General features: G+C 41.5%; 1 protein-coding gene across 1 annotated transcript in view; it reads right to left on the bottom strand.

Moving 5' to 3' along the window:
* Nucleotides 1–14,177: 14,177 nt before the first annotated feature.
* The window catches only part of ONECUT2 (one cut homeobox 2), a 60,572-nt gene continuing 47,293 nt past the window's right edge, over nucleotides 14,178–27,456 (bottom strand). Inside the window, exons 3-4 of the mRNA XM_006087131.3 lie at nucleotides 24,739–27,117; nucleotides 14,178–15,391 (exon numbers count right to left, since the gene is read on the bottom strand). Coding sequence (XP_006087193.2) covers nucleotides 26,831–27,117 — 287 coding nt within the window. The 3' untranslated portion in view covers nucleotides 14,178–15,391; nucleotides 24,739–26,830. The remainder of the gene's footprint in view (nucleotides 15,392–24,738; nucleotides 27,118–27,456) is intronic.

The raw sequence follows: 27,456 nt of genomic DNA, 5'->3' as shown, positions 1-27,456 counted from the left end.
TGTTGCTGGGGTGTGGATAAGCATGATGCATTGTGGATGCTGCTCTCATCTGTTCCAATATTTCTAGAGAGAACAGTCTGGCAACAATATAATAAGAGCCATGCAATAGTTAATCCTCTGGTAATGCATTGGTAATGCCCCTGGTAATCCCCTCTGGGGAATATATTCAATGTGTGTAAGCCAGAAGGAGCAAATGAAAAACCATAATTTGTTCAAAGATAATCATAGTGTTATTTAGCAACAGTGATAATACCCAAGACAGGAAAGTGGTTAAGAAGAGTGTAATCTGTTAAGACGATGGGACAGGGTAAGTCTTTGGGGTTCAGGGGAAGATAATGGCTTTATAAAACACCACCAAGCCTGAGTGACTTATCAGAGTAAAAATTCATTTCTTGCCCACATCACAATCTAATGTGAGTCCACTGGGGAAAAGGTTTCTCTACTCCTTACAGTCATTCAGGGATCCAGGCTCCTGCCATTTAGTGGCTCTACCATTTTTTCTCTGAATCTGATAGGTGGGCGAGGAAACAGAGGGATAACAGAATACTGCAAGGGAGAGTTCATGAACCAGATCTTGAGGTCTGGAGGCAACATTACATCTACCCACAATATAGTGGCCAGGAATTAGTCATCTGGGCACATTGAACTACAAGGGAGCCTGGGAAATCTAGTCTCACTATGTGCCAGAGTGAAAGGGCAACAGGGTCTGGTGAACACACAGCAGTCAATGACTGCCACATCATTAAAGTGACATGCATGCTGACACATGGGAATTTAAATATTCAATAATGTTAAACAGAAAAAGCAGAACAAAAGTCTAATGAGGACTAATCACTAATAACTATGTAATTATAATTATATATATTCACCAACTTAGAACGGATGTTAGAGTACTGTGGGCTTTGTCGACTTGCGTGGGGTCTTTTTTCCTCCTGTGACATGAAAAAGTGTGATAAGGTGGAAAGAAAAGGGGATATGGAATCATGTGACCAGAAGTTGAGTGTCATTATGATGTCTACCTTTATGAGACTTTTTCATGAAAAACACATAGGCTTTTCTCAATTATTTTTTTTCTGGTTCTAAAATAAATCTCATTCATTGTAGACAATTAGAAATATATTTTTAAAGTGTGCAATCATTTTTCAACTCACTGGTAACCACTTTGACATTGCTTTCCAGTCTTTTTTCTAAGCCTGTAATTATATATTTGAGATCACACAGTATATACCATTTTGCAGTATACTTAACACTATCTCATAAATATTTCCCCTCACCACTAAAATTATTCAAACATGTTCATATTTTTATAATATTCCAATTTATAGATTTGCCATTACTTAATCCACTCTCCTATTGTGGGACATTGTCTCCATATTTTACTGGTGTAAATTACTCTCTAAGGAATGTGTTTTCTATACATTTAAGCCCACATTTCTGATTACTTTTTAGGATAGAATCCTTTAAGTGGAATTACCAGGTCAGAAAACATAACTATTTTCAAGGTTCTTGATACACATTGCCAAAATGCCTTCCAGAAAGGTCATATAATTTATATTCCTCTCTCACTTCACCTCTGTAACATCTGGAACTATCAGTCTTTCCAATTATTACCAATCTGATAAGCAAGAAGCTATATCTGGTGACTTTGTTTTTAATTTCTTTGATTATTTTTTTGTGGCTGAATAGCTTTTCTTGTATGTAGTGGTCAAGCACTTATATTTTCTCTTTTGTAAATTGTCTCTTCATAACCTTTACCCATTTTTCTATTTCTTTTTCTTATTGATTTCTATGGATGCCTGATATAGTAAGAATATTAACCTTTTTCCTGTCATGTATGTGGCTAATATTTTCCCAGTTTATTGTTTGCTTTTATTTCTTTTATCTAGACATTTAAAATATTTGTGTGATATAATCTATTAGTCTTTGTGTGTGTGACTTTCTGCAGTTTTATCTATTGTGGGGATGAGAAAAATAAATATTTACTGATATTTTCTTATAATTAAAAAATAATTTTAGGGTATTATAATTTTATTTTTAATTAATTAATTAATTAATTAATTTTTAGAGAGAGAGGAGGGAGATGGGGAGAGGGAAACATCAACCTACTGGTTGCCTCCTGTATATACCTTGGCCGGAGACTGAACCTGAAACCTGGTTCAGTCCCTGACTGGGTATGTGCCCTGACTGGGAATCAGACCAGCGACCTTTGGGTGCATGGGACAATGCTCAACCCACTGGGCTACACCAACCAGGGTGAGGGTATTATAATTTTAACATGTCTGGCATTTGTTTTATGATGTGAAGTGAGGATTGAGATGTTTTCCACCACCCAGAGAGCCAATTTTTTAAAAACTACATTTGAATAATTGTTCCTCACTGACTTGTAGTACCTCCTTTATTAGCTACAAAGCTCTTAGAAAAGTGCAGGTTTGAGAACCTGTAAAGTGGAAATAATAATCTGTAACTCAGCACCCAGAGTTGTCATGAAAATCGAGTGAGATAGTCTATGTGAATGGTTTCTCGAATTCTAAATTATTCTACAAATGCTTTGGTGGCTAATAAAACTTAGAAAGAAAAAATAGGCACCAAAACACTTACCATTTTCCTAAAGAAAATGTACATGATGACGAACACTCAACTATTGATTCCCTTGGGTTGAGCCACCCCGAAGGTTCTATATCCCCTTTTCCTAACGTTGTCTCCCTTTGCCAAAGCTGAGGAGGAGAAAAGACAGACTTTGTTTTACACATGTTTTATAAAGATGAGGAGGGAATTTTTTTTGTGGGGGATGGGGAGTGGGAGGTTACAGTACAAGACAATTAAAACAAAACTACATTCAGGCACTACCTAAAGATTTCAGTTCTCTTTCATTTCCTGTCCCCCATGTCTCAGAAGAGAGCTATCTGAATCCAACAGTTCAGTTGACTGAGCAAGGATTTATTGAGGTTCTGCCATGAGCATTTCACTAGGTCTTGGTGAGAAAGACACTGAAACGAAACAGACAGTTTCATGTTCAAGGGGAAAAGACTGTACCCCACAAAAAAGCCGAGTGGATGGAGGTCACAGAAGAGCCGATGGGAGTTATAAGTGCTCCTGGTGATGGGAAATAGGCAACCAAAGACCAATAAATCTACACCCCCTTTTTGGGGTGTGTGACAAGTTTAGAAAAGAAGATGAAAAATGACAGCAGTCGGCAGGTTCAGAATGAAGAGAAAGATGACCTGAAGCCAAGTTTAGGTCTATTCTCATTTCTGGAGGGAGAATAGGCACATGGGAGGGGAGGCAGTGGCAAGCCAGGCACCAATGCTGGCCTGGAGGGCGTGGAAATGGGTAGATTTGTTTGTCAGTCCTAGAAAGCTATTTCCCATGAGCAGAACCTTAGGGATGGGGATGGGTTTGTGGGGAGAAGGCTGGAAGAAAAGGAGTAATGGAGTTGTGGCTGGACATTTTGGTGGCATTTGATTTCATCATAGAAACTTTTAGATGAGAGTGGTTTTCAAAAGATTGCATGCTCCCAATGTTTAATCAGCTCTGGGCTGGTATACTCCTAAGGAGCTTGATCTGTGATTTCCTGGAATTTTTGACAGCGCCTCATGAATGGAAAATGACTCACCCTCTTCCTTTCATATGGATTTGACCATGTCTGTTCCTGTAGCATCAACCTTGGATGAGTGCTCCCAGCCTTCCTGCTTTCCTGATGCTCCTCCTTTCATTTCAAAACCAAACAAAGTCATAGCCCTCGGTATTCAGAAAGCTGTGAGTCTAGACAGGAGATTATTAAGTGGGATTTTTTTTTTTTCTCATGGAGGACAATGGTGAGAGAGCTAATATCCACTCCACATGGCCCTGGGTAATTTTTTTCTGTCATCTTTAAGGATGATGAACAATGTGTGAATTTGGCCCACAATTGAGGCCTAATTACGGCTCTCCAGTGAGGTGCTGCATTTTGGAGGAAGTCTTAAAAGAGCACTTAAGCAGCAGTGCTTCTGAGCACAGGAGCCACCGAGGGTTTGGAGGGAGCTCTGACTCCGGCCAGGAGCAGCTCCTCCCACGCTGCTCCCACAAGCACTTTTATCACCAAGTTATTAGACCATTATGGTCTACGATGGTCTTTTACCGCCTTTGATTTTTTTTTCTGTTGTCAGACGGGAGGAAAATGATGTGTAATCTGATCCAAAATGCTCTTGTTTGTTTTCATCTGCTGTTTTAAGATATGATGGCTTCCTGCCATTACCCTTCTCTGGCAGGGGCCTAGGGCTCCTCGGAGACAGGGGGAGCCTGGACTGTGCCAGGCACTTTGGGGCTTTGGTGCAAACTGTGGGCATGTGTCTCTCTACCAGGTGGGGACTCAGAGCTGGAGTGGACCCCGGAGGTCACCGGAAAGAGGCTCGAACAAAACTCAGAGGAAGAGACGGTGGGAAATGTTATAAGATAAATTCCTCCTCTATCAAAGAGAATGGAAATGACTTGAGAGCTAAGCATATTGTTTACAGTTATGGTAGTAACTGATCTGAAGAATAAAAACAAAAGGTTAAAAAGGGTTTCCTCTGAAGTGGGGGAGGTAGTCTACAGGGTGTCCCCAAAAATGTACTATACACATTTTGAATGATTATAAAGTCAGTGTTTATTAACATGTAGTTTATTTTCAAAATTTAAAAGAGTCTACAGAGATGAATGTGCATACATTGTTGGGGGATACCCTGTTTAAATTTTTTAACTATATGCTGACCAGGGATCTAACCCGCAGCCTTTTGATGTATAAGATGACACTCCAACCAACTGGGCCACCCAGCCACGGCTATTATATAATATTTTGAAAATGTCTTTATAAAAAATTGGTGTTAATGATAGTGTAAAGAAAACCCTAATTAAAGAATTGTTTTCCCTGCTGGTGACATTTGCTAGCTTGGGTCTTTAGCTAATGCTGTATTACTTGTCCTTTGGGGGTCCCTACTCTGTGTCTGAGTTCCCGTTCTTTACGTTGACACTCTCCATCATTCTAAATCAACATGTGCACTTAACAGTGCTATTTAAGCCTTAATAAATATTGTATCAACATTAGTGGGGGGTGGTATGGAGAGAAATGGGAGCTCATGATGGAGGAACTTATCTTGTCAGGGCCATTGTGTATATATTTGTCAAAGAGGTGGACACACAGAGGAAGCAAATTTTCACTGAGCCTTTGGAAAACTTGATGGAGAAACACAGCATCCTTATACATTTCCCCGGGAATGGGAAAAAATGTCAATGGCTCGCTGGGATGCCCGGGGCTTATGGTCCTGGCCCCAAATAAATCTGCCTTAATCTGTCTCCTCCATTTGGCTTGTAGCCCCTGGATGTCCCCAGCAGCATGGTCATTTAGAGGCCACCATGTCTGAGCAGGTCTCACAGGAAGTAAAGTCCCTGCCTTTCTGCTCTACCAGAAGCTAGCTCTCCCTGACTCCAACCTGAGGCTCAGGGCTCCACTTCCCAGTGCAACAGTGTTCACACCAGCTTTCTGCTTCCATCAGTCCTCAGGAAGAATGTGCTGCTAACACTTGGCTGGTTCCTCACTCCACTTCTCTTGCTTTGTTGTGGGGCTTCTGGCTTTCCTTTCTCCTGAGCCTGAGCCTTCTCATTCTCATTGATTCCATTTGCCTCTAAATCTCATGTCCCATCATGTGCAAGATAAGATGCTGGTGACACAAAAATGAATAAAATTCAGCCCTTGTTTCCAAGGAGCTCCCAGGGCAGTGAGGAAGGTGGAAAGTTGTGGGGTAGGTCTCAGGCCAGTAGGAACACAAGGCAGTACACAGCTGAGACCACCCAATCCAGACATGTGTCTTAAAAGGTAAGTGGGAGTTCATCAGTCAAAGAAAGGCATTTGAGAAAGAAAGCAGAGTTTCCATGAAGGGCTGAGGGCAAAAAATATGTGGAGAGAGCCTTTAGGTCCCTGTGAGTAGCTTTCTAAGATTAGGCTCTAGAGTGAGAGGCTAGATCAGGGGTGGGCAAACTTTTTGATTCGAGGGCCACAATGGGTTCTTAAACTGGACCGGAGGGCCGGAACAAAAGCATGGATGGAGTGTTTGTGTGAACTAATATAAATTCAAAGTAAACATCATTACATAAAAGGGTACGGTCTTTTTTTTTTTAAGTTTTATTCATTTCAAATGGGCCGGATCCGGCCCGCGGGCCGTAGTTTGCCCACGGCTTGGCTAGATGGTAAGAGGTGAGGCTGAGTCCACACCTTGAATGTATCCCTTATGTTTGGGTGGTGCTTCAACATGTCCTGAAGCTGTCCACTGGGTGAGCTGGCTCTAGGGCCTTTTGGGAGGTACGGGCCAAGATTTAGCTATAGCCTATGTTCTACTTGGGGCCACCTGGCATGAGCTACAAAATGATCTGCAGATAGGTGCTACTAGTGCTGGGCTTGGAGGTGCCCTGGTGAAACCAAGATGTGGAACCACAGCTGGCTGCCACTAGTGCTGGACCTAGGGCCACTTGGTGAGAGATACGTGGCACACTAAGGCTAGATGCTGCTTGTTTGAGAGATTTAGGAAAGTCTGAAGAATAATCCAAGACAGGCCATTCCTATGGAAAAGCCACTGGAAACAGCTTGGGTGGGCCTGCAAGTTACATGGGATGGGGTCTCAGGGAGTCAACAGGGCGGGAGAACAGTGATAGCCAGATTGATAGAGATTCAGATATGGCACCAGAAAAAGAGCAATGGCCTCTGCCAGCCCTTTGGTCTGAGAGAAAGCTGCCCCTCCAGGTCTCGTCCTGATGACAGACAATTCAGTTTCTCCTCATATGTCCCTGGTACCCATTGAGATGCTGCTCAGTGAAGGAGCTCAGAAGGAGTGAGTTGTATGGGCCCTTTAAGAAGAACTGTCTGGCCCAGCTTGAGTGGCTCGGTTGGCTGAGCATCATTGTCCTGTGCACTGAAAGGTTGTCGATTCAATTCCCGGTCAGGGCACATACTAGGGTTACAGGTTTGATCCCTTGGTCAGGGCACATGTGGAAGTCAACTGATCAATGTTTCTCTCTCTCTGTCTTTCCCTCTCTCTAAGCATGTCTTCGGGTGAGGATTAATAAAACAAAACAAAACAAAGAAATAACAATAAAAAATGAATAGCTGGGACTCTAGCAGCCCTTTATCTTACTCAGCCTTAACCCCTGATGGTTTTTACAGCCAGAAGTTATGTGGCTTCTCTTCCTAGCACTGGAACCCGAGGCTGGGGGACCTGGTGTGGGGTTGCCTCTCAGGAGGGATCTCTGCAGCTGAGATATCCCTCCCTATTTTTATCTGTTCTTTATCTCCACCCCTCCTACCAGCCTCATGGGGCTCCTTTTTTAAATCCTTAGTTGTAGGACTTTCATTTAGCTAAATTTCAGGCAGTTCTGTATGATGGTTGTTCTGTAGTTTAGTTGTAATTTTGATATGAGAATAGATACCGTTTTTTATTGTAGTTTGAAGTCATTCTTAGTTGAATCTGCTGAACGTGGTGAGTGATGAAATAGGAAGCTGAAAGAGTGAAAACAACCACCACAACTAAGTTCTAATGTTGAAGTAGAGAAATTCGTTTTCTTTTGTGGTAGTTAAAACCAGCCCTGGAATGAGCCCTACAAAAGATCCAAAGACCTTGGCTGTAGCGTTGGAACGAGTGTTTTTGTCTCTCAAGTTGATCACTTTGGATATGTGCATGTGATATTGCGATTCATGACAAGAAGTACTAGTATGTACAGTGTTTGGTCTTCTTCCCCTATGACAGAGCTCCATGGAATTTTCTACGTGATGAGAGCTTCCTGAGGTGACTGTGTTACTGAGGTGACTTTTGGAAAGCACCTAAGAATGGGGTTAGTTGTCAGGAGAACCAACCAGGTGATCAGAAGGTTAGAACTTTCCTTTCCATCCCCTGGGAGGACAGAGGGGTAGAGTCCAATCACCGGCGGTTAGTGATTTAATCAATCGCACCTGTGTGAAGAAGCCTTCGGGGAAACTCACAAGGAGAAGCTCTGGGAGCTTCTGGGTGGTGAACTCATGGAGTTTAGGGGGAGCAGCAACCTTGGAGAGGGCGCGGAAGCTCTGCACCCCTACGCACCCCTTGCCTCTGCGTCCTTTCCACCTGACTGTTCCCGAGCCCAGTAAGTAAAGTGTTTCTCTAAATTCGGTGAGCCGCTGTAGCAAATTAATCAAACCCAAGGAGGAGGCTGAGACCCTCCAATCTATAGCTGGTCAGTCAGAAGTGGGGTGAGGGGCAGTCTTGTAGACAGAAAGGACTGAACCCTTAACCTGTGGAATCTGATATCTTGAGTTCAATTGTAGGACACCTCGCTGGTGTCTGAGAATTGTTTGTTTGTCGTTGGATGTGTGGCGAAACCACCCCCACAACCCCCCCCAACACACACACACATTGGAATTTGGGTGTAGAATCCCATTAGTATGCCTTAGAGCAGTGATGGCGAACCTATGACACGTGTGTCAGAGGTGACACGCGAACTCATTTTTTTGGTTGATTTTTCTTTGTTAAATGGCATTTAAATATATAAAATAAATATCAAAAATGTAAGTCTTTGTTTTACTATGGTTGCAAATATCAAAAAATTTCTATATGTGACACGGCACCAGAGTTAAGTTAGGGTTTTTCAAAATGCTGACACGCCAAGCTCAAAAGGTTCGCCATCACTGCCTTAGAGTATTTATTTAAAACACAGTCACATTACTTGATAATGTTATTTAATCGTATTATGTATGGGCTTTGACTCTCAATTGGGCTTCTGAAGAAAGTGGCTTGTCTTACCAACAGGAAAGTTCTAGGAGTGGGAATGTTTTATGAATTGTGAATCATTGAACGTAGTCATTGAGATTCAACTGCAGTGTGCCAGCTCGTTCCAAAGTGGTCTGCTAAAAATGCAAACTGTGTGCTGTCTCCAATGACTTCAGCTGAGTAAAAATAAGCCTAGAGGGGAAAATAAACTTATTTTTTCCTAAAACTTCTCACAGGGAGTAAGCAAAGCTTCCCACATTTCTGGGTAATGACTAGCATTTCCAAAACGGAGTTTGATTCAGAATGTGAGAAGCCAAAGGTGCCTGTGAAAGTAATGGGACAACTGGGAAGCACAGGGAAAGGCTAGAGCAGTGGTTCTCAACCTTGGCTACACATTAGAATCACCTGGGAATCTTTTTAAAATCCTGATTTCTGGGCCTCATCGGGATTTTAAAAAGATTCCCAGGTGATTCTAATGTACAGCCAAGGTTGAGAACCACTGGGCTAGAGGTACAAATCAATTCATATAGAAGCTGTTGTTATAAGTTGGCTGAACAGAAACACTAGGGGCAGAATCCATTTCACTTTCTATAGGTTGAAAGCACAGAGGTAGTTAACTTTCAAAGTTCTCAGGAAATGACCAGTAAATGGATTTAAAAAATCATTGTTTTTGCCAACCCACCCTCCCTGACTTCTTTCCTGCCCTGAAGGGTGTTTGGTGTCTCCATCCCATCCTTCCTATACCCTGGGTACAGTTTTGCAAGCCCAGCTACCCATTAGCTTGTGATGCTATCCTGGCTTGGGAGGGCAGGCCAGGATGGGGCTGAGCATGAGGGCCTGGGGGACCTGTGGGGAGAACCCGAAAACATAAGGAAAGGCCATCAAAGATGAATTTCATCTGCCTCAGGATTTTGCTGAGGGCATGCTCTGCACACACGTGTGTGAATGAGAATGTGTGCATATATGCGTGTTATTGAATGGATGACTATTTTTTTTGGTTTGATTTTTTTTCTGTGTTGGGGATTAAAGCATATTTAGGGGGTGCTGTATTGCTGTATTAAACTGCTGTGTGGTGTGGGGAGTCCCAAATAATTGGCTGGCAGCTCCATGAAGTTCCATGCCCATGACCTGGGTAGAGTTCCCCAAGAGTGAAATGAAGGTTTGGAAATGTGAACAAGCTCTGAGTAGCCCTAAACCGCAGTATCATAACTGTAAACCCATTTTGTGGAGATGTTGGAACTGTCTACCTTAACCCCCTCCCCCTCTCTGCTTAGGAATCAGGACTTCCTGTTGAAAGAATACAAGCTCTGCCATTAACTGAAGGGAACTACACAAATGAATCAGGTTGCCTAGTGTGGGACCTGTAGCAAGTTACTTGACTTCTCTAAACCCCAGTTCCTTTCTTTGTAATTATAAAACTTGCTTCAAAAGGTAGTTGGGAGAACAAGATGATATAAACCATGTAAAGTGTTTAGCATAATGTCTAGAGCATAGTATATATTCATATAGAAGCTGTTGTTATGAAATGGGCATGAAAAAGATGATTTAAAGTCTTAGCCCTTACTTATTCAATGGGAATAAGAATAATACCTGCACAACAGAGGAAACTGAGATGAAAAAAATGAATGAATAGAAAAGTATTTTTAAAAATACAAAGTATTGTTATTTATTTAAAAATTAAGATGCTCTCCAATCTTCTCTGACATGGGATATAGATAAAACATGAACTTTTTTCTCTTCCACTATTTTTTTTATTGATTTCAGAGAGAAAGGGAGAGGGAAAAAGATATAGAAACATCAATGAGGAGAGAGAATCATTGATCAGCTGCCTCCTCCAAGCCCCTCCCACCCCCCGGCCTATTGTGGTTTTCTTTGGTCAATGGGATATGGCAGAAGGGACTGTACCAGTTCCATGCCTAGGCCTGAAGGGCTGTCTAAACAAAAGCCATCTGAGACTGGTCAGTCCCCAGGCATCTGGGGAGCTCACTGCAGATGTACCAGTGAGCCCAGCCAAGACCAGAAGAACCACCCAGTTAAGACTAGCCCACACTGACAACCAAGAGGATTGTAAGCTATACCCATGGTATTTCTTTTAAGTCACTATGGTTTAGAGTGGCATTATATAGCAAAAGCTAACTAATACACAAGTGTTTGAGGTCAAATCTGATTGGTTGGATGGGACCTAAGTTTCAGTATACTTTAAAAGCTCTCTGGGCCCTAGCCAATTTTGCTCAGTGGATAGAGGGTCAGCCTGTGGACTGAAGGGTCCTGGGATCAAAAGCACGTACCTCGTTTGCAGGCTCGATCCCCAGCTGATCCCTGGCCCTGGTCAGGGTGTGTGGGGGAGGCAACCAATTGATGTATCCCTCTCACATCAATGTTTCTCTCTCTCTCTCTCCCACTCTCTTCCACTCTCTCTAAAAATCAATGGAAAAATATCCTCAGGTGAGGATTAACAACAACAAAAAAGCTCTGTGGGTGAATCTAATGTATATTCAGAATTGAAAACCGCTGTCTAGATAAAGGCACTTGGTACTTCATGGACTGAATTACAGACCAAAATTTACCTAATAGAACTTTTTTGAAGCTTGGGGATATTTAAGTTTAAAGCAAATAAAAGAATTTTTTTTAATGTATTAACTCAGAGAAAATAATAAGCCAAGATGTGACCTATACTAAAAATAAAAATATCTTCAAAATACTTTTTGACAAAAAAAATGGAAGGGACTTTAGACATAACCTATCCCAACCTAACCTTGTTGGAGAGACTGAAGCCCAGAGAGTTCAATGGCTTACTCAAAGCCATATAACTAATTTGGGCACAGCTTAGATTCCAAATTTGGGAGGCCCCAAATTTGTTTGTTTTTTTTGATTTTTCTATAGGGGGGCAATAGTGGGATCCTCTTTTTGCTTTGGCACATGTGAGCTCATTTGAAATCTGTACAAGGATAATTTTAGGATAAGTTTTCTTTAAAGTTTTAATGGGTTAAAAAAAAGGCAGTCTTAGGGGACATCCTTAACCAGTTGGGATGGTTAACGGGAATGAGAGATTTGATTATAAAATCTCCCTTGCATCCTGGCAGAGGGAAGAGGTTGCAGTCTTTCCAAGCAGACAACTTTCCTGTCCTTTAAGGAACTACAATGGGATGTAGTTGGTGGTGGTGGTGGGGGGGGGGGGGGGAAGATGCTTCATCCTTTGCATGAAAAGAGAAAAAAGCCGACTGAGCCATGGTCAATGAATGAAAGCAGTTTATTTGACATTAATTGCAGAATTTACAGCACTACCATTTAATGATAGGAATAAAAATAGAAAGAATCCAGTGTAAGCAGTGTTGCAGACAAAACATCAGGGTGTGAATTAAGCCAATTGAAAATGCAATTGAAATTCAAAGACATCTTTCCCCAAACTGGGAGCTTATCATGGGGTAAGGAGCCCCCTTGCTAATGGTATGTGATCCTCATCCCCAGCAGAATTTCAGGGCAGCCACTGAACATATTCCTCGTTGACCATCCCTGGGAAATCTTTCAGCACAGTCTGACTTAACATGTCTGAGATGGGGCAAAATCTAGGTTATACTATGCTTTGGAAATTTAGCTCAGGGTGAAAAGAAAGTAAGCATGTGGATGAACTAGGGTTCTCTTTTTCAAAACAGAAGTGAATGGCAATTTGAAGGGCATGTTTTCCTGATTTTAAATATGAGAGGTGATGTCAAAGAGATTGACTAAAAAATGAAAGTTTAAGGTCCCCCCCCCCCCCATGATTTTCTTGGAAATAACATCTGTAAAAGCCAGGAACTGGGACCAGAGATGTGCATGTGTCTCTTTGATCTCTTGTCCCCTTGGAATCTGGATAGAGACCCATGGAAAGGAGCTGGATTTCTACTAATGGCTGGGTTTCTGGAAGAACTGACCTAGAAGCCATGTGGCAGAGCATGGGCTGTCACAGGGAAGGTTAACCACCGTGTAGCCATTTCCCCAGGGCTTAAAGGCTCTCTTCTTTCCATTTTAAACTTTAAACAGAGCTGGGGCAAATTCTTTTCTTTCCCTCTTCCTCCCTTCCCTCATTTTAGTCCTCTTTAAAATTATAAAGTTACTACCAGATTGGAAGCAAGGATTCAAGCCCACAGGCCAGCATGCGAAATAAAAAGGACGGACTCAATCTGGAGAACAACAATCAATGAAAGAAAAGATGCTGGAACATGTTCTCTCTTTGGTGGGAGGGTGGTTTCTCTAGTAAGAATTCATTGACCAAGAAACAATTTACAGTTCCTGTACTAATAAAATGTTAACATGGGAAAAAAGATCAGAAGAGGAAGGATGGAAAAATAAAAAAGGCCAGGCTCTTTCTCTACAGTCCAGAAACACAGCTTCTTTGAGAAAAGCAAAGGGTAAAGAAGAGAACTAATTGAAATGTTGGTCAACCCTGAATTATCTTTGCCCGTGAAATTCTTTGGCACCTAGACCAGGGGAGAAGAGACTGGAGAGCTCTAGGATTGGGAGCGGGGCAAGGGGGTGGGGAGAGAATAAGATTTGGTGATTGGAGATATGAATTGGAAGAGAAACCAGAGCCAAGATTATGCCTGTTGCCCTGGATGGTCCGTGGGTCTGTGGGCCAAAGGGTCCGGGTTCAATTCCAGGTCAAGGGCATGTGCCTGGGTTGCAAACTTAATCCCTGGCCTAGGTCAGAAGATGTGCAGGAAGCAGCCAATTGATGTGTCTCTTTCACATCTATGCTTCTCTCTCTGTGTCTCTCTCTCTTCCCTCCTCGCTTCCACTCTCTCTAGAAATCAATGGAAAAGTATCTTTGGGTAAGGATTAACAACAAAAGATTATGCCTGTTCCCATCTCGGTCTCTGCCTGCCTAGCTTAGATGTTATCATTTTGTCATTGCGAAGGTTGTCTTCTTATTTCAGGAATTCCAATTTGCCAGATGTCATATAGCCTTTCATGATAAGAAGTTTGCTGGTACCATTTAGACTTTTGTAACACAAAATGACATAGTAAAGAAAGGAAATGATTTAGCTTCAAGGAAGTATCTGTTAATGATACAATTACTCAGCCGACAGTCTTTGAATACTTAACCTTTCTCACCAGGTTCCCTGTCATAATCTGAAAACAAAACAAAACAAAACAAAACAAAACAAAACTCCCCCTGCCCTAGCCGGTTTGGTTCAGTGGAGAGAGCATCAGCCTGTGGACCAAAGGGTCCTGAGTTCAATTCCGGTCAAGGGCACATATCTTGGTTGCAGGCTCCTCCCCGGCCTGGGCCCTGGTCCGGGCTTGTGCAGGAGGCAACCAATTGATGTGTTTCTCTCACATCATATTTCTCTTTGTCTTTCCCTCCCTCTTCCACTCTCTCTAAATATCAATGGAAAATTAGCCTCAGGTGAGGATTAAAACAAACAAACAAACAAAGAAAAACTCCCCTGGACAGCAAACTGACTCTGAAGCTAAATGCCGAATTGAGACAAAGCAAAGAGAATGGGAAGAAACCCCAAGTTGTACAGCTTTTTGAAGAGGTCGTCTTTCAAACAGCGATAAAGTAGGCATTGACGGACCATTTTCTTGGCTTAGTAGCTGTGGTTCGGCCTGTCCCCTAAGAAAGATCCACAGCATGCGCAGTGTGCCTGGCCCCGGAGAGAGTGGCAAGGCATGAGCGGCAGTGAGGTCTCCTTTTCCTTCTTCTTTTTCCAGATCAAAGACCTGGGACTAGCTAAGATATAAATTAGAAACAAAATCACAGAAAAACCCATCCAGGCCTTGCTTTGTTTTCCAAACAATCCTCTGCGCAAATTATAGATGAAATAGCCAATCCAGAATGCACAGGAAGTGTGATGGGGGCTGGTTTGGAAGAGGCCCCTGGACTGTGGGGACCTGGACCTTTTGCTGTAGTCAAGGGGGAGGAAGACACCCGCAGCGATGGCGCAGGGGAAGCCGACAGATGGCTGCCCACACCTTGGCTGGTGGAGCCCAGCCTGGGGGAAGGTGCCTGCCTGCTGGGCCACAGAAGCCTGAGGATTACTACGTTCTCTCCCTGCCTTTTCTGTAAGAATTGGGGCCTGCCTTCATGCTGGCATGTGCTCAAGGCCAAGGGATTCCGGAGAAGTGCTGGGGTCAAGAGAGAGTGAAGCTGGAAAGTTTGGGCCCAGCTCTCTTTAAAGCTGATAGTTACGGAGATCTCTTCCTAGCGCCAACATTGACCTTCTAGCCCATGACCTTCCATTTCCCAGGCCGGGCCCACATTCCCACCATGAGAGCAGGAGCGAAATCCAGGCCACACTGAGGTAATCCCACAGTTCTGTGTCTCCAAGGAAAAGGACACCCACGGGCACAAAGCATTGAGTAAAAACCCTTTAATAACAAAATAACATTCACGATGTAGCTACTTCAGTTGTCTGGAAAACTCAGCTTACACTTGATTCAACATATCACTTTCCACAAAGTCTAAAAAAAAAAAAAAAAGACATAGGATGGCATAACAAAATATACCTCGAGTTTCATATGACAAGACTTCGTGGCAAATCCTAGCGGACCAGACCCGTGCGTTGCTTGTAATAAAAAGGGCAGGGCACCTTCATGTCTCAGACATTCCTCTGTTTACTTTGGATGGAAAATGCATTTGGACCTTGTAGATACTACAATACCTGCATCAAGAGGAATAGTTTGTGGGTTTGTGAGTGTGAGAACTTCACTGAAACAAATAATTGATTCGGTTTATTGAGGAAGAACACATAAAGTTTTCTGGAAGATTAAACATGATTACAATCATTAACTGTCTTACAAAAGCCAACTTAAAATTCTTGTATCCATTCCCATCTTTGGCAGGTTAATAAGGTGGGGGGGAAAAAGACTATCTATTACAAAGCTTTCTTTATCACCATCTACTTTATAAGGCCAAAAAAAAGTTTCTTTGTGTTATTAATGAAAATTAATTCCCAGCATTGTCTCATCGACAGGAAATATGAATGCTCTACTGTTGGTGGTTTCCAATGTTTTGCATAGCAGGTTGCTGCTTTCCCAACTCTGGGCTGCACTCTCCTATGCAAAGTGTGCTTGGCAGTTGATTTGGCTTTATGTCAACATTTTGGTTTGGGAAATAGGTATGAAACTTGAGAGTAGGTGTCAGAACCAAAATATAAGAAAGAACAAGTTTTCATTTGCAAATGAAAAATACTTTTTGAGATCTAGAGCCTCAGATAACTGGGGAGTTTAAAACAGGATGGTTTTCTGAAACAGGGATTCAAAATTTCTTCCACTCCCCATTTAGGATAGATGTTGTATTATTGGGCAGGAAAGAGCAAGTTAGAGTCCTCTTCGACGCTAGGGAAGAAGAACCACAATATGGCCGCACAGGTGATGTTGTAGGGAATGGTCATCTATTTTTGCCCAAATCACTGGAATAGTTGGAGTTGTCCAGGAGAATGGACAAAACAATAAAAAGCCATAGAATAATTACTGATATAGATGTCATTTGAATTTCTATTGGGAATTGACCTGACAACAAAATACTAGAAGGAACCAAGCATTATCCAAGTGGCCACTCCCAGAGAGTCAGGAGAGGCGAGAGCTGGATGGATTCACATCTCCATGCACATGGCTAGTTAGGTCTGAGGTCATGAACATAAAGCCAAAATAATGCCCTTTTGTGGAGACTGAAAATGCAGAGTTGAGTTGTTTTCAATGCTTGTTTCCAAACCCCTCTTGCACAGCATGAGACAGCTGTGTCACAAGGATCCCAGTTGTGGACAACAAGTTGGCTAACTCAAACTTGGAATGACCGGTCTCGTAAAATTTGAACCCAGTTCAACTGACTCATTTTGAAATCCCAACAGATGTAAAGGTATTTTTGAGGTGAGACATCTCCCATGAAAACCAATATTACCACTGCCTGAGGCTGAACTGTGTACATTTTCACAGTTTAATGTATACACAACTGTTCCACAACTGCTAACAAACGATTGGCGCCCATGCATAAATAAAGTCCATTGAACCAAAGGGGAAGGAAGATCTAGTTTAAAATGAAATGTTGCTATTAAGACCACAATGCATCACACTGCTAATTTTTTAGCCTCATGCATAAACTTATAGCACTGATTGGCAGTTGCTAATTATAATACTACACTGTTAACACAGAACAATTAATTGTTCAGACCAAGTAGCACAAATGTAGAAAATAATAATTTTTTTTCAACAGAGCAAATGAACACAGATTGTTTCTTCAGCAAAATATGAAACTGTAAACGTTGGGCTCATTCTGCAACTTTCCCCAATCAAGAATAAATAAAATCCAAAGGGGAAAAAAAAAGAACATACATTTTTTTAAGCGCACCTTTTCATCTATTACAAAAGCACAACCTAAAACGTATAAAGCTTTTTTTTTCTTTTTTCTTTTTTTAAATCACAGTTACCAAAAGAAACAGTGAATATTTATTACATACGCTATAATAACATTACTCTAAACACTATTATCTATGAGGTATATCTGAGAAAATTCGGTAAGGAATTGCGCGGTCTGCATTGCCAACATGCCCAGGGTTCGTATTAAAGCTTTGGAACCGTGAAGAACTAGAAAAGGGAGGAGGACGGGGAGCAGAAGGAAGAGACAGAGAGAACCTTTGGTATTAGTACAAATCTTGTTCTTTGCAGGGTTGCATTGCAAAGCACCACAGTACAATAAGCCCACCAATTTACTGTATGGAGGCCCAGTTGAAGCTGAGGTATTCACAGGAAGGATTAAAAAAAGCACAGAGAGGTCCAGACTGGCTAAATCGTTGCTTTGGTTCAAGCAAGGCACTCGTCCCGTGGTTATGTCACACTTTGCAAGTGAAGCATGAGGCTGAGGGGAGATTGCTGAGGAGGGGTCTGCCAATTGGGGATGTTTTCTGTGTTCAGGCTGCCATCGCTCTCTCTAGGTTCCCTCTTGCAGGGGCCCGGTGGTGGGAAGGCAGGGAAGGTGGTGTTTGCTTAGAGGGGAGCACTCTGCTGCTGAGTGCTCAGATCTCTGATGTGCCTCCCAGGTGTTCCGAGACTTCTATCACCAGTAGGAACTGGGGAAGAAAACCAATGCAATGTGCTGTTTGGAAGGAAGGCCCTACAAGCCTGCCATGTATAGGGGAAGGTAGAGCTTTCAGCTTGTCTGGACAGGAGGGAACTTTTGCAAATCAGTGTGGTGCTAGGAAACCACAGAAAGGGGATAAGTGAGTCTCCTAAAGGCGGTCAATCTGTCTTCTAAATTCCTCTACTAGCTACTCTTTCTCGAGGCATGTGCTGATTGGTCTTTTTCCTTCTTAGCTTCTTTGTCTAAATGGTCCCTTTACAAGCTCAAAGGTAACCACATCTCTATGTGAAATGCAAAATACTAGTGCTCAATAAAGAGCTGTACAGATGAAAGGTGGGTCTTTGCATATGTCTAAGACACATTTGCTCAGAAGCTGAGAATGATTCATTGGCCAACATGCAAGTCACTCTAATGAATGGACCTTAATAGTGACTGAATCATGTAATGCAATTTAAAAAAAGACTAATTTCATGAGTAAGGAGGGAAGAGAGAAGCAACTTTAAGTAATCATTTCTTAACTGGCTTGTCTATTCCTCTGAAATTTTGGGGTCATCTTTCATTTACAATAAATAATCCTTGACATAAGGCTTAATGTTCTCTCACAAATTCTGTACATAGTTGGCCTAGAAATGAAATATAAACACACACCTACAATTCAAGAGGAAAAGGCAAAAGCTGAACAGCTTACTAGTAAATGTCACCTGTACAAACGGTGATCAAATTCCTTTTTTCTGATACTAACCTAAAATATCCATAATAATTAAACTCAACAGACCACGAACAAACTCTCTCTTCCCATTGAATGAAAGTTTATGTATAGCACACTTCGTAATGGGGAACTTCAATAGCGATCACATCGAATCAATGTGTACTTCCAAGGCAAAAGCCTCTCGATGGGCCCTGATGTTTCAAGGCTGGCCACTTTTATAGCAACTGACCATATGTGACTTTCTGTTGAGGTTCTAACAAGACACACACTGAAATGCCTCTGACTATTTTTACCCACTGAAAATGTTAAGTGATAAGCCCGGGCCCTACTCATTGCTGAAGGATTGCCACCCTGCTCTTTGCCAACGTGTGGCCTGTCTCCTGCAGAGGAAGCGCTGAGCACTGGAGCAGGAGGCCTTTGCCTCTACGTAGCCTTCAACTCCTCCAGGCCTCCGGGGGAAGGGGAGTGTTGGCTAAATGATTTCTAAGGTCCCTTCTAGCTCTACTGTTGAGTGGTTAGAGTTTCTGTGGTCCAGTAATTGGAAATCTTTACTGTTTTAACTCCATAATAAGGACAAGGTCATGGCTAGGACTGAAGGCCACTTCCAACCAGACTTCTTCACCCATTTGGCATTGGAATTTAAGGAACCCAATTACAGCAGCATCTGAATTTGCATCCTGAACATGTGGCAGGGATGGGGAACAAACGGGAGAAACACAGAAAATATCCCTTCTCCAATTGGCAGCCGCCGTCGCACAGATAATTCTTTCTTTGGGGTATCTGAGCTGTGGCTGTACATACCATACATCAGAGAGAATAGTTAAAATTGTAAAAGAGCACAAGCAAAATGCAGACCGCACAGAGAAAGAAATCTTTGGTATCTTTGGTGTCTCAACACGATTAAAATTACAAATGGAAAAAGTCAGTGAGGTAGCCTTCTTTGGTTCTCACTAGAAATAGAAAGTTTTTCCTTTTTTTTTCTTTTTTCTGCTTTTTTTTTTCCTTTTCTGTTTTGTTGTTTTACACACACACAGAGTTCATTCTTGGAAGCAGCTAGTGTAAGGGTTTCTCTCTTTTTGCAGTTATGCTTTTTTAAAATGTATTTTTCCAGTTTCTGTATAGAAGCCCCGAAATCCAGGCTGGTGAAGCAGGGTCTCGGCTTATGTTTTCTGAATGCACAGGTTCAAGTTGAATAGTCATTGCTTGTCCACAAACTTTGCTCTGTTGTTCTGACCACAAACAAACTATAGTGCTCTCTGTTGTTTTAAATAAAAAATATAAACTATACAGTGCACCTTTCACAGATGCTGAATAAGTTAAATAAATAAGTTACATTAGGAAGGCTCTGCAGGCCCCAATAATTCAAAGGTGAAGTTTGCCTGGTACCAGGTGAGGCTGCGAACTTAAGTTAAATAATTTAATAATTGTTATTTAAACTATTTTCAAAGTTAATTCAAGAAGGAAACATACCTCGATTTCTCTTTTTTTCCTGTAACCTGTACTTCTTCCCTGTCTGTAACAGAATTTCACTGCTTTATAAAGCAAACTAACCTTCAAGAGATTGGTCTAGATTTTGATAAATAAGCACAAGGAGTAAAATCAAACTAAGGAAGGATGATTAAATAATTACCCACATCCTATACATTTCTGTACTAGAAACTAATTAAATTAATTACATAGCTGGTTGGGTCATAACCCAAAGAGACAAGAAAAAAAAAATGTTTCTTTTGACTGTCTTCATTTTTTTGATGGACAACATTTATTAACCTCTTTCAATAGTCTAAATGAAAGTAAAGCAGGAAATTATAACCTCTAAAACTTATGCTCAGAAAGACCATTTAGGTGTGACAAGCATGGAAAAATAATCACCACTTCCCCCTCTCTAGCTAGCGCAGCCCCCACAATACCACGTCACCATTGTCTCAACCCTGGGAACCAGAGTCCACTTTTTCCCTATTAGTTTGCGCTTTCTTTTGCTATTTTTTTCCTTCTTTTTCTTTGTTTTATTCTTTTTGTCCCTTTTCAGGTCTTTGGATTTAGCTTTAGTTATGAGAGATCCAGAATAAAGCTATTCAACCGAAGTAATCAAGCATATGTATCATTCTTACACAGATGATTAAATAACATCCAAGGTTTCTTGAAAGTTGAGTTTATCTTGGATGTGCCCAAATGAAGGTAACTCCAAGTGCACACAAGGAAGATGTTGGGATACTTTTCTCCCCCTGAACTTGAGTTTTACGTGTTACAATAAATAATGAAAACAATGTACATTGTAGATGTACTACATGCATGTTAAATGATTATTTAAAATTTATTTATTGTAACAGATGACAGTAGATGTGTATGGAGATGTCTGTGCGCACATATCTGTGCACAGTCTAGACACGCATAGGTAATGTGTGTGGCTATAAGGACATCATGAGAATACAAGTCAGAAGATGTATCTAAACCTGCATACATCCAAGCTGACAGACTGTGTGAACTTGAGGCAAACGTATCTACCAAGGTTTATGCTATTTGAAATGTCTGCTGCTAAAAGATGGGGCAGAGTGGAAGACTTCCATGGGATGACCAAACTCGTGGCAATGTGTTTTTTCCTATACACATTATCTCGACTAAAAAGGTATTAGCTGGCTAATTCCAGTCGGCAAACTCAAACACCTGTAAGGAAAGCTTGGGCTCCAGTTTTAACTTGCCCGAGACTGTCAGTCATTTTGGTATCTGAGAACAATGAGTATTTCTGGTCCTGTGGGATTCATGCAATTGCCCATCAGCCTCCTTTATAAGCTTTGTGTCTACCTACGTGAAGCCCTATTTTATTTTAATAATTGTTTTTGTATTTTATAATGCATTCTGAGACTTCCTAAAACAAATAAACAAACCCTCTCTTTCTCCTGCCCCTGGAAAGAAAAATATCAAGGGTATTTTTGAAAAGAAAATTGGCATTGGGACATCCATATTTAAAGCCAATGTCATTAACTTCTGAGATTCTTACAAATCAGGTGCCCCTTCTTCCTTTAGTAAGAATTTTGTAAGCTTCTCGATAACTAGGATCTCCTGCTCTTTTACTGTGACTTGGGCTTAGTGAAAGGTACCCAATTATTAAGCTAGTCAGTCTCGCAGGTAAGTATCAGAAAGTTATAGGCACCAGCTCTCTCCCTTCTGCATCTGCCGTTTCCCCACTCACTCCTCCTGGTTAGGCTAACAAGTCCAAATCACACAACATCAGCAGCAACAACAACAAAAAATCAGCATGATAATTATGTTCCCAGTACTTGTGTCTGGGTCTTGGTATTAACTTGAACCATATGTATCATCTCTTTTTCTCTACTTTTTAATAGAGTTCATTATTCTTTAATAACACTGGAACCCAGCCTGTTCTTTTTATATTTTTAAAAACTTTTACTATACAACTTCCTGAAAATCCAAGTTCACTGCAAAGTATATTGTCATGACACATAGCAATGACAATCACACAGACACCTGTGTAATTCTACCAATATTTTCAAAAGTGGGGAAGTGTCCTCCCGACCCTATCCAGTGGTAAAGATTTTAAAAAATCTGTTCAACTTTAATTTATTGGCATTAATAGGTGGGTGCCCAGCATAGATAAGGCAAAATGATTGATCATTTAAAAGGTATTTATATTTGGCTCTGAAATACATTGTTTGACTTACAAACATGTATATATATGTATATATATATATATACCTGTGTGTATCAGATCTGCCTTCCTAATTTTTATTTTACTTTAGCTCTGAATGAAAATTAGCTTGAATTTTCTAAGTCCATAAATGCCAAGAGCCTGCAGGAAAAGAGATACTACGGAGCCACTGCTCTCATCTCTCCGGAGAAAACGTCAGGCTGGGTCCTTCCTGATTCATTCTCACCGGTACCTGTAAATGGTACAACCTACACACTATTTTACATTTTGGAAAAGCCTTTATTATTGGGGTTGAGTTTTTATTATTGTTGCTGTTTTCCTTTAAAAAATATTGGCTCTTAATAAAAAATTCCTGGAATAAAAGAATTATATTCCCAGAACCAAAATCACATTGAACACACAAGTAAAGAATAAAGAAAAGTATTTTTCCACTCAATAGCCTTTGGACTTCTGGTGCCTCAAGAATGTGAATTTTGGTTCAGGACTGTCCCTTCACACTGTCCCTTCCATTGCTGATGGCTGAGGCATGCCTGGAATTTATTTTTTTTTTTTTTGGATTGAAGAAAAGGACCCTAAACTATAACATGACCAAACAATTATTTTTTCCTGAAATTATTAATTTAAAAGTAAGATTTAAAAATGCTTGAGGAAACTCATGGGTCAAATTCCATTACCTTTCAATTTGTACAGATTTTTTTCCCTTTCAGATTTTTAACAAATTGAAATTCAGTAGGGCTTACAATTTTGATACATAAATATATGGATACACACATGTATTCATGTATGTATGTAAATAATTTTTTAAAACACACATTTCTCTGGTGAGACGTTTATGAAAAGTCCTTGGAGGGGAGTTCTTGGTTTTTTACATTATGACCTCTTCCTCAGGTCACCAGGAACACAGAGGGTGTATGTGACTACCCCTCATTTGGGCCAGTGTTGAAATCTCAGGCCACAAAGAGATTTTTGCTCTTTTGGAGTAGACATCTTCCGATGTTGCCAGAGACTGAAATGCTGAGATTAGAGTACCAAAGAATCACTAATCAAACCAAGCAGGCTTGGCTGCTCAATCTACTCTTGATAGAACAACCATTTCCACTGGCCACAAGTCACAAGGAATCATTTGGAAATATGCAAGTTGAAATTCATTTTTATCAACCAATATGGAGCGTTCCCCTGCTGAAATAATGCTCTTTTTTGGTCATTTGACAAAGAAGACATGGAGTATGAGCAAGAGACAAAGAGACACGGAAAAGTCCAGGTAGGGTGAATGACAAAAGTCCAGGAGAGTCACAGCTCCATGGCTGCTGCCACTGAGAAGGGAGACCCACACGGTGGGAGTGAGAAGTGGAACAAGGGACAATGGGGCTCCCAGGGGCAGGACCCTGCTTTGTATTTTCTCTCCAGGACTGAGACCCACCCCCACCCAACAACACCATTGCCTTACCCCAGAGCCAGCTGTGGTTATACACAGGCTTGTCTACGCAATTTGGTCATTACCACCCTGAGGAAACCTGATTAACCCACTGCAATGGGAGGTACTTCCCCTTTGAGAAGTCCCTTTGGTAGATCTACTCACCGAGGAGGATCTAGAACACCTGGGACTGGGACGCTCCTGGAGAACAGATTTCTGGGCTGGCCTCATCTCCGTAAGTGGTGGGAATGGACCATGGAGCCTTCCCAGAAGATGAGCACCTGACTGGCCCCGGCCTAGTTCTGGGGCGGGTGGGCCTCACCACCTTGATTATGGTTGAGGCGTAGATGAGTGATGACTCCAAATAGAAATAAAACTCATTTTCACTATGGGTCCATTTATCAACAGCTTATCAAGCTTGTACTTGACTTTCAACCTTTGCCAAGAATTTTCACAGAAATGTGAATACTCCAAGTCATCCACAGTGGTAAACAAACTCTGGGATGGCATGAGAAATGAGCAAAATTCTGAACTGAATACTTAATCAATGAAACACTTGATAAAAACAAGACATGAATTTGGGCAGCAATAATTTTGGGGTTATCACCAATGTCAAGTTGAGTCTATATATGTGTTCATATATTATATATATATATATATCTTTCTTTAGAAATGCAACTTTACAGCTGATTTTTAAAAAGCTAATAGAAAAGTAGAAACTGGCAATTATTTTTACATGTTTCCCCCCACCCCCAAATGAAGCCCTGTTAGGATGTAGCAATCAAATGAGGCTGTCAATTCCTCTATAAACTCTTTGGTTCTGTGGCTCGGGCGAGGATGTGTCACCAAGACCCCTAACCCTGACTCTCACTCCCCTCCCCTCCCCTGATGATGAGACTGAACAAAGAAGGAACCTTAAGTCTAAGGGATTAGCAAAGAACATTCAAATGACACTACCATTCCCCCCACTCTGCGGAGCAGAGAGAAGAGAGTCGTTCACTATGCCAACATCTTAAACTTGGAGTCCATAGAACCTTTTGAGAGATTCCATATTAGGGTAGAAAGCCATAAAACAAGATGAAAGGGAAACAATAAAATCAAATAAATGACCCTTTCCTTTCGTTGCTCAGAAACAAAATTGATTACCTTTATACAGATCAATGGTACTATTAGTATGTTAGCCAGGCAAGAGGAGATAATGAACTGAAACAAAAGGTGTGAGAAATCCTCATCTTTGGTATTGTAGCTGTTGAGGTTTCTGTTGCTCTGTTCCGTGTTCTTTTGAAAAACTGCATAGGCACAAATTAAAGACAATCTTCAACTTTAAGATTACCGCGTGAGTTGTCAAATGAAGCAGCAGCCACTGAGGCGTTTTCCTTATTTCCATTCTTGTCTCAACCCTTTCTTTAAAATCTGCTTCCAAAAAATGTCCCAAGAGGTCTGTTTGAACACAGTGTGTCTCACTGTATTTTTTTTTTCTGGCGTGCTTCCTTCTTCTTGGTGGTGATTTTCATTGATTTACGTATTTACTTATTCACCTTAATGGGACAGTTTTGTTTGTTGCAGAAGTAGGTGCAGAAAAAGTTTCTTTGGTTTCGATTAAGTAATTCATAAAAAAAAGTCAGTCTCAAGTGTCTGTAAAGAATCATTGCAGCGTTTGGCTTGCTTTGAACACCCCCATGGTGCCCACCTGGGGCCATTCACTGGTAAATATGCACATCGTGACCTTCGCAATCTCCCAGAGTTCTGTGGGCGCTCTCCTGCTTGCTGTTGGAAGGTGACAGCCACTCCCTGGGTGGCTTGGCTGATGTCCTTGGCATAGCCTGTCTGCTCAGCCTGATGGTGAGCCAAATGCAAGAGCTGAATGCCATTTGGAGTTGCAGAGGTTTTCTGATTTCTAAAAGTAATCACAGTATATTTAGGCTAGAAAATGGCAAGTAATAAATGTCTTTGGTTTGCAGTATTCTGCTTCTTTGGTGTGCTGTGTTTTCTCCAGTTTTATTCAGCTGTTTTTCTAGGACAACTTAACAATGGAAGAGGTTTAGGACTAGATGCATAACATGTATGGCGGTTTGAATTATTATATTTTTCTTGTAAGAAAACACTGAAAACATCCCTACCAATGGGATGGACGAGAGAACAACCCAAATCTGAAAGAGTGAGAATGAGTTACGTGGTGGTCAGAATGCACAATAGGAGGAACCAGGTGACTAACAACCAAGACGGATACATTAATGATCTAAAAAAATCTAGATCTTTTAAAATGCTGCATTTGCTCCATGTACCATAACAGTTAAATTGGCCTCCTGAGTGTGCGTCTGCATTATGTACAAACAGAATTTGTAGCAAACTGCAAAATGTGCTTGAAGCCTTATTCCCAATGATTCCTAATGACTTCCCAATCGGTGTCTTGAAAATCCAGAGGTGGTGAATCCAAAACCTTCCTTTCTTCTCTGTTTATCTTTGTTGTGCTTGATACTTTGAGCTCAAGTGAACTGATTTGTTGTTTTGATGGATCCAAGACCATATTAGATTTCCAGGAGGTAAAGAAAAGAAAATTGTAAACTGGACCAACTTAAATCTTTCAAAACCATTCAATGAAAAGATGCCTGAGTTGGAAAAACAGGTCCTTGGGTTTGTTTTTTTTTTAACTTCATATTTAATACTTGTGCTCAGTAATTATCATATCTGATGTTTTTTATGTTATGGCTGTGAACTTTGGTGTATGTGGTGTGATGTGGCTAAGCACTTGGAAATCAAATGAGGTCATTCTGGTTGCTAGAGTCTTCTCTTAAAGTAGCATCTTGGGAGCCCAAACTCAGGCGGAATTCCCACGGTTACTTGTGAGAACTCTGACTGCAAGAGGTTGAAAAACCCCCAAGTGGGGCTGTTGACATTTTAAGCAATCCTGAGCTTGGTTGACACTACACTGAAATGAACTTGCTCCAGGAAGGCCCCATTTGGGTTTCTGAGATGCTCAGCATGCTCAGAGGACAAAGTCCGGTTCAAAGAGATTCATTTTCAGCTTTCACTTGGGCTCCATAGCCATTAAAAACAAAACAAAAAAGAACACCTGGCCTATGATTACAGCTAGAAGTTTCTTTTCAAGAGAATTGTGCTTTCAAATCACCAGTGAAGGGCCCCAGCTAAGAATCCAGTGTCTTTTTCCTTTGTGTTTTCTTTTGGTATGTGTTTTACTCATTTGGAAATGACTTGTGCCCAACTCAGAGTCCTTCCATCAGGCTTTGGTACAAGTGCTGGAGGTGGACGAGGCGCCCCCGGTGCTCAGGTCGTCCTGCCACTTCTCCAGGCTACGGCGCCGGGCGTTCATGAAGAAGTTGCTGACGGTTGTGAGCTCCAGGCCCAGCTGCTGGGAAATGGTGATCTGCATCTCTTTTGATGGGCGCTTGTTTTCCTTGAAGATGGCGAAGAGTGTTCGGCGTTGGAGGTCAGTGAACACCAGGCGGGATTTCTTCTGGGAATTGTTCCTGTCTTTGTTTGGTTCTTGCTCTTTGCGTTTGCATGCTGGAAGGGAAAGAGAGAGAAGGAGAGAGTCAGTCCTGGCTCCTGAGAAGGTGATCCATTGAAAACATCGACAAAGTCAGACAAGGGGATGTAAACTGTTAAACTTTATTGTGTAAATTGCCCAGCTGTCAATAACCAGCCTTCCCCAGTTCATCTCCAGGTGACAGAAGGCATCAGTCAGTGTGTGGAGGGAGAAAGGAGAAGACAGCGGGGCTGTCTTCCAGTCTGGTTTGGAACCAGTTGCTTTTTCCAGTTCGCCTTCACCCCCAGCACCTGCTTAAATTTCTGTAACTCTGAAATCAGGCGGCTGGGAAGGGAGTGAGGACTCCAGGTCTCTAG

This window comes from Myotis lucifugus, unplaced genomic scaffold, assembly GCF_000147115.1.
Source record: "Myotis lucifugus unplaced genomic scaffold, Myoluc2.0 scaffold_36, whole genome shotgun sequence".
Classification (NCBI taxonomy): domain Eukaryota; kingdom Metazoa; phylum Chordata; class Mammalia; order Chiroptera; family Vespertilionidae; genus Myotis; species Myotis lucifugus.
The sequence above is the reverse complement of the archived record's forward strand: the minus strand, read 5'-3'. Positions and strand labels throughout refer to the sequence as shown.